Raw genomic sequence first — 8,215 nt, 5'->3', positions numbered from 1 at the left:
ATCATCTACTCCAAGTCCTTGGAGGAACACAAGCAACATCTCCATGTGATTTTTCTATCTTTGAGGGAGAGAAAACTTTTTATCAATCAAAAGAAGAGAAAATTTTTCCTTCAAGAGATTCAATTCTTAGGTCATATTATCTCTCAAGTTGGTATCCGTATGGATCCATTAAAGTTGAAGGTAAAAAAAGCATGGCCTAATCCAAGGAATCTACATGAGCTAAGAAGCTTTATTGGTATGTGTGCATAATATAGATGCATCATAGCAAAAATGTCTCAAATAGCAGGACCATTACATAACAAAGAAGAACATTAAGTACTCATGGAGTGATAAGGAGAAAAATGCTTTTGACAAGCTCAAAGAGAAGCTTACCTCCCAACCAGTCCTTATGATTCCAGATCTCTCAAATCCATTTGAGGTCCAATGTGATGCTTGTGGTTATTGCCTTGGAGAAGTCTTGCTTCAAGAAGAGCATGCCATAGCATATGAGAGCCGAAGGCTCAATACAGATGAACGGGTCTTGGGCATTTATGAGAAAGAGATTTTAGATGTTTTACATGCCCTAGACACATGGGAGCACTGTCTATTTGGGACTCCATTTATTTGGCGAATAGACCACGAAAGTGTCAAGTACTTCATGACGCAAACCAAGCTTTTCGACAAACAAATGAGGGAAATTTTTCTTTTGAAAATTTATTTTCAAATTTCTCACATTGCTGGTAAGCACAATCAAGTGGCTGATGCACTTTCACAACAACCAAAAAGTAATGCGGTGTCTATAGAACTCACAATGATCTATAGTATATGATAGATGAGTATGCTATTGACCCTGACTTTAAATACATAATGTCAGACCTTGCTTTGGGAAAGAAAGAAGAACCATTTACCTTGCAAGATGGTTATCTTCTCCAAGGAAATAGGCCATGTGTTACCAACTCCCTTCGTGAGAAAGTCATGTATGAATCCCATGCTCCTCCCTATGCGGGGCATAGAAGTATACAGCCTACTCTTTGAGGAGTAGAGACGTACTTCTATTGGCCTTCCATGAAAGTAGACATACAAGAGTATGTTTCAAAATGTGTGGTATGCCAAAAGACCAAGTATGATAGAGGGAAGAAACCTGGATTACTCCAGCCATTGTCAATCCCTAATTCACCATGGGCAAGTATATCCATGGATTTTATCTTTGGATTACCCAAGTCTATCCATGGGAATATGGACAATAATTGACAAGTTTACCAAGTAAGCACACTTTATTTCTATCAAAAATACTATTAAGGCACACCAAATGACAACTATCTTCATAACCTATATTTTCAAAAACCATGGATTGCCACCATCTATCATATCAAATAGAGATCCTAGAATGACCAGTAATTTTTGGAAAGGTCTCTTTGAAAATCTAGGTACAAGATTGAATTTCTCTTCGGCCTATCATCCACAAATAGATGGCCAAAGTGAGATAGCCAATCTTATGATTCTTGATCTACTAAAGACTTATGTTACACAAGTAGATCAACGCTCACAATGGGAAAAGTACCTACCCCTTGTAGAGCATGCATACAATAATATAGTCCATACTTCCATGGGAAAAGCACCTTTTCAAATCATTGCGAGAAGACCTAAAAGTCCCTTGCTACGTAAAGTACATGGGAAGATCTTCGTCTCGCTGTCGATGAGTATAGCCGTGACCTACAAGAATCTTTCCAAAAGATTAAGGAGGCTATATCCATCTCTCAACAAAAGAAAAAAGTTGTTGCTAACAAGCATAAGGGCCTTAACATTTAAAGAAAATGATTGGGTCTTACTTAAGTTTCTCAAGGATTGATTGAGGCAAACGACGGGCAAAAATCCCATGGGCCATCAAAAATATTATGCTAAACTAGCAAAAAGATACTATGGTCCTTTTCAAATCTTGAAGACAATCAATGAGATGGCTTATCAACTCAAGCTGCCCAACCATTGGCTCATACACAATGCTTTTCATGTGAGCCTACTTAAGCCCTACAAAGGAGAGCCATCAAGTGAACCAACTATTGAAGACCCTCCCAAAATCGAAGACCAAGAAGAGGTGCTACAACCCAAAGCTATCTTTTGGCATCAAGACAAGGTACTAGGACATGGTAAGATTATCCAATGGTACCTTATTAAGTTCATAATTTATCCTTTTGAAGATGCTAGATGGATGCAAGGAGCACAGCTTAAGGATAGTATGAACCTTGTCAATGCTTACAACGCTACATTCAAGTAAGCAAATGTACTTTTTTTTTAAAAATGATCAATGTTTTTGCTTATAAGACTAATTCTATTTTTATTGTGCACAAATTTAAATAGTATACATTCTTTCAATCATGTTTGTGATGATGACGTCTCTCAAACACCAAGTAGATTTTGTTACTCTACTTTGGGAGAATGAAATGGACTAAAGAGCAAACATGCTTGTGGCAGCTACGTCTCCCAAGCACCAAATGGATTGGTCATCCATCTTGCAATGATTTTGTAGGGGAAAAAGGGATCCTCTAGCCTTAAGAAACATCGACTTATGACTAAGACTTTATCTCTTCTACCCCATAGTCGAGGGCGACTATGATTTCAAGAGAGAGGTAATGTCATAAAATCTAATATCTAGCCAACCCAAATGATTTTTTTATCTTAAACTGATCATTGAATGTGGGAGAATAGACGGGAACAAGGGTTAGAATATAGACCTGTGCTTATGGGTCTATCTCAACATGGGGTCAAAGTTAAAGGGGTCCAAATGAGAGATGATATGTCAAAGAGCAAGGCTAGCTAATGGAGCTAAAAGACCTTCGGGTTAGCTTCATTAAAGACCTTAGACCTTTGACCTTAGGCAAGCTAGGGCTATGCTTGAGGTGGGAAACCAGCCCAAGTTTGAGGTGCTTGTTTTGCTTGCTGACTAAGGTGCTTGAGGTGTTTGTCATTCTTGCTGACTAATATGCTTGAGGTGCTTGTCGTGTATTAAGGTTCTTGAGGTTCTTAATGACTAAGGTACTAAGGTGCTCCATGACTAAGGTGCTTGAGGGGTTAAAGTGCTCAAAAGTCAAAGCACATCCCTAATCATGAGGGGGCGAGTCCTCTTTGTAGGATCTAGAGAGAGAACACACACACACTCCCACACAAGGAAAGCTTGGTACAAATAAAGCACTTGTCAAAATCCTCTTCATGCTGACCTCATAGTGTGCCTAAAGCTTATTGGTAGGCCTCCCAAGGGGTCCAATGATAATTTAGTTAACTTAATTAATTGTTTATGAATTTATCTCTCAAAGGGGAAAGGGGGAAACTTGTCCCAAGGCTACCCTTGTTGCTTGATATGCACTAAGCATGTGATTAGCCAAGTTTGAGGAGGTCCAATCAAGTGCAAGCTAGCGCTAGGAGAGGGGGTTGACCAAAGCAAGGAGGGGGCTAGCTTGGGGTGTAAACTTCCCTCCCCCACCACACACACACACACACACACACACACACACACACACAGTCTCATTGTGTGAGTTGCAAAGTGCAAGATCTCCATATCCTTCTCCAAGATTGTAGAGAAGTTGAGAGCCTACACCAACACTCTTGGCTATGGAATTCCAATCCAACCAAGAGCCATGCTCCAATGATTAAGATTTCCATCTTCTCCATCTTCATTACTATGCTATTATGTATGCTAAGCAAGAAGAGTGATGATAAGTGAGGAACTATTTCTTTCTCCTATGAATATTCCTTCTTCCTCTTCCCTACCCTCATTCCCCTCTAGGTGTTTGAGGCCTTGGGACTGAGACCAGGGATGGTTAATGCTTTTTACAAATTCTACATTATGCTTGTGATGCATGAAGCTTTCCATCTTCATTGCATCACCTAGGTCACAAGGAACACAAAGATTGTATTGTAACAAGTCTCTCTTGATGGGATAATCTATAATATAAAAGCCTATTGGAGGGGGGACCGACTCCACATAAATCCGGTCCTCAATTATAGTCAAGTTCTCTAAACTTTGTCTCTTGCAAAACTATTGTTCATGCCAAGTTAATTAAGTACTACGATTATGTTGATGCTGCTAATTAAGTTCACCCTCTATTTTCTCAAAGTAGTCTCACAAAAATGCTCACTCTAACTCTCTTAATTCCGCTATTCTCAATGTTCATAGGCCATTTCCATTACATGTCTCTTGTGTTCTAATTGTTGAAGGCATTCAAGATACAACACTCTATCAAAGCTATGATCAACCTTCTTGGGAATCTATACTAATACACAAGGTGAGTAGCCATATCTTCACACTCTCACAAATATCTCTCACTCTTAGAAGCTCATTCTCTCCTTGCTACAGGTACATCTCTCCCAGCCGCAATATCCTTATTGCCTACGGACAAGAATAGGGCTTGGGAGGAAAAAATTTCTTCTTTTTACCTCTATCACATTTATCTTTTGCACATTCTAGAATATCCTAGATGAATAATCCACATAATGTGAACTTCTATCACTTTCACTCTGTGCAATCTATAAAAATTAACATATAGATTAGCAATAAAATACACTTCCAACAACGTACAGTGTTTCTCTTTGGCCCAAAAAGGCTCATTGAAATGCTTCTTTCACTAGATCCCATCATACTACCCCTTCTAGACTATAATTTTTCTTTTGATATAAGTGTAGCTATTTTGCTATGAACCAAGAGGATTTCAACACACAATTAATAGCAATCACTAGACAAAACATATATATCATAGTAAGCACAAAACTATAGTTCCAAAAAACAATTTGCAGCTTGTTTGGTCGGCAAAGATTATCTACTATTAACCCTAGTAGCACTATATTAGAGAGTTTGATACTTTAGAACCAATTTGAGAATCATCAATGTCTTAAATATTTGGCCATCTGGACAAATCTCAAACTATTTTTTATGGCCAAATCCTTTCACAAGGTAGTACTTGAAAAGATCTTTTGAGCCCTGCTCTAAAAAATTTGACAAATAGTTGGCCATGTGGTCAAATATTAAGATCATTTTGAAAGTGGGAAAATTGCCAAATTCACTAATATGGTGTTCTTTCATCCTACCCATGATAAGATATGACCAAAGCCTTGACGTTTTCATCTTTGTTTTGTTTTGATTTTCTCTTTTGTGTTCTTTCTTTGTGTGTGTGAGTGCAAAAGAGAGAGAATGGGGCTTCTTTGATTGCACTCCGTATCAAACTCTAGACTCCATGGCATGTATGGCATAACTTTTTCATATAGTTTTTGAATTTACCTCACAAATTCTCACAGCAAGAAGCTCGGTGCTTTCCTGGCAAGATTGAAAACTTCTCGAACAACATGCATTTAGTTGGTTTAGCTCCTTTGCTCCAACAAAACTCGCAAAGAGCCATGTAGTTTGTGATTGGCTACAACCCGCTTCTCCATTTCATCCAACAACCTCTCAGCCAGAGGACGACAAAGTCCTCAATGGCAACTCCACCACTATTTCCAATCCCCATGCTGCCCAAGCTTACCTGCGTGAGTGCAATGCAATGGGTAGCAATGCTGTTGATATGAAAGAGTATCCCAATTCTTCTCCTCTCAGCCAAAGGATGACAAAGTCCTCAATGGAAACTCCACCACTATTTCCAATCCCCCTGTTGCCCAAGATTACCTGCGTGAGTGTAATGCAATGGGTAGCAATGCTGTTGATATGAAAGAGTACCCCAATTCTTATGTCTTCATCGATGACATTCCTCGACTCAAATCCTTAAAGAGTAAGGGGACTCGGGAGAGTGGAAATTTCTCAAGGAAGCAAAAGAAGGAGGACGAACCATTAGATCTAAAGCTAAAGTACTTATCAATGGAGCAAAGAACTCCCAAACTCATGAGGAAGTTCACTTTTCCAAGTGATGCAAATGTGGAGAACATCTTAGCTGCATGCCAGGATGGAGTCCTCATGGTGACTATCCCTTAAATCACTGCACACGTAATCCATGAGCCCTTGCTTTTCCATTTGTGCCTCTGTGCAATTTTTAGCATCATGACTCCCCCCATCTCTTGTCCTTCTCTAAGCACTAGGGGTAACACCAAGAAAGCTTCTTATTGCAATGTTGTTTCATGGAGTCCATTGATTGTGACTCATGGAGTGCATTGACTGCAAGATATGTCCAATAGGATCAGTGCCAAGGTCAAAAGCTCTAGGATGTTTTCAAAATACATAGAGTGAGGACACCTCTCTAAATGCAATCATGTATGCTTGCACCTTGAAGGCATATGGCATTACACAAGATGTTGATATGGACACAAGAATTCTTGATGATATTGTTACTCAGGGGTTGTTAAAAGAAAATGTCGTGCTTAGCTCTACCTTGGTTCACATGTATGCTGAATGTGGTGCACTTCATAAAGCACAAAAAGTGTTTGATGAGCTTTCTATTTGGGATTCCCCCCCATCATGCCATACATCAACAACTCCATCATCCTATGCCTTTGGGTTCTGTTCACTGCCCAAGGCGTTGTCTCACTGTTCACTACATGAACAATGAGAGAGAGAGAGAGAAGCATATTTTGACATTTGTGATGCATTCAACCATCTTAGGTCATTTTCTCCAACAAAACTCGCAAACAGCCATGGAGTTTGTGATCATATGTGACCCCCTTCTCCACCTCATCTAGCAGTATCTCTGCCGAGAGGATGAAAAAGTACTCAATGGAAACTCCACCACTGTTTTTGATCTCTTTCCAAACCAAGCTTACTTCCATGGGTAGAATGCAATGGGTAGCACAACTGTTGACGTGAAGGAATACCCCAATTATTATGTTTTTATTGTTGACATGCACGGCCTTATATCCTTAGTGTGGAGAGTGGAAATGTGTTGCTGCTCTCAGGGTAGTGGAAGAAGGAAAAGAAACAAGTAGATATGATGGTGAAGCACTTTTGTCATGTAGCAGAGCACTCTCAAATTCATGAGGAAATTCACTTTGCCAATCATGCAAATGTGAAGAACATGTGAGCTCCATGCCATGATGGAGTCCTATTGGTGAGAGTCCCTAAAATCCCTCCACCTTCTACCCGAGCCCTTGATTTATATTTGCAATGATGAGGCCTTTGTGAAATTTATAGTGTCACCATGCCCCCATCTCTTGCCCTTCTCTAAGTACTAGGGGTTTTGTGAACACTGAGCGCACCAAGAAAGCTTCTTGGTGTAATGTTGTCTCATGGAATCCATTGATTGTGACTCATGGAGTGCATTGAGTGTAGGGTATGTGTCAATGCCAAGGTTGACAGCTTTGGGTTGTTTTTAGAGATGCAGAGAGAGGGAATCTTTCCAAATGCAATTGCATACACTTGCACCTTGAAGGTGTGTGGAATTACACAAGGTGCTAATATGGGCAAAAAATTTCACCGATGATATTGTTAGTCAAGGGTTGTATAAAGAAAAAATTTTGTGTAGCACTACCTTGGTTGACATGTAGCCAAATGTGGTGCAGTTTATAAAGCACAAAACATGCTTGAGAAGCTTCTTGTTTGGGATGTTATCTCTTGGAATATACTGATTGTGGGATACACCCAACTTTGGCAAGAAGCTCTGTACTGTACATAATGGGGGGAAGGATCCCCCCCACACCCTGCCATGCGTCAACAACTCCTTCATCCTTGTTTATGCTAAACACGGCATATAGAGGTCCAATACCACTATATTGTGAGCGATTTTTGGTTGGGAACCTTGAATTGAGTATTGTACTACAATGGACATCTTCACAAAGGATATTCCTTAGTGGACCTTGTAATCACACATTTGGCTTCTATGTATTGTCTCATTAGTAGTTAGTGAGAAGGGATGTTAGAGTTTCATTCCCTGCTACTTCACAATTTTTTTCACTTATGTATGGCTGGTGGTTTTTGTTGGCTGGCTAGCCACCCACTACATTGCATGTAGGATGCATGGCTAGATATTTCTAGTTCTATATTGCCAGTCATTTTGGCTCAAAAAATTTGGCTTTTCCCATTTCAATTTTCTCTCTCTCTCTCTCTCTCTCTCTCTCTCTCTCTCTCTCTCTCTCTCTCTCACACACACACACACACACACACACACACACACACACACACACACACACACACACACACACACACACACATACACACACACACAGGTAGACCAACTTGCTATTGTATAGTTGTAGTATCAGTACTGGAAAAGATATGTGTATCGACTAAGGTGCACCAGTGATGATGATTATTGGTCGTAGTCATTTAGGA

At 39.8% G+C, this 8,215-nt stretch overlaps 1 protein-coding gene across 1 annotated transcript; it reads left to right on the top strand.

Annotated features, from left to right (window-relative positions):
• Window positions 1–5,644: 5,644 nt before the first annotated feature.
• Window positions 5,645–5,929, top strand: LOC147458361 (17.2 kDa class II heat shock protein-like). The gene has a single exon (XM_086513426.1). It carries the CDS (start codon window positions 5,645–5,647, stop codon window positions 5,927–5,929), a length of 285 nt encoding a protein of 94 aa, XP_086369552.1.
• The last annotated feature ends 2,286 nt before the right edge of the window (window positions 5,930–8,215 follow it).

Source organism: Adiantum capillus-veneris, chromosome 5 (genome assembly GCF_014529385.1).
Source record: "Adiantum capillus-veneris isolate H3 chromosome 5, ASM1452938v2, whole genome shotgun sequence".
Taxonomy (NCBI): domain Eukaryota; kingdom Viridiplantae; phylum Streptophyta; class Polypodiopsida; order Polypodiales; family Pteridaceae; genus Adiantum; species Adiantum capillus-veneris.
Note: the sequence above shows the minus strand (reverse complement) of the source record. Positions and strands in the feature narration are given on the sequence as shown.

Bases quoted from the DNA above. Each gene is read 5' to 3' on its own strand.
- LOC147458361 (XM_086513426.1), top strand. From the start codon at position 5,645: ATGGGTAGCAATGCTGTTGATATGAAAGAGTACCCCAATTCTTATGTC.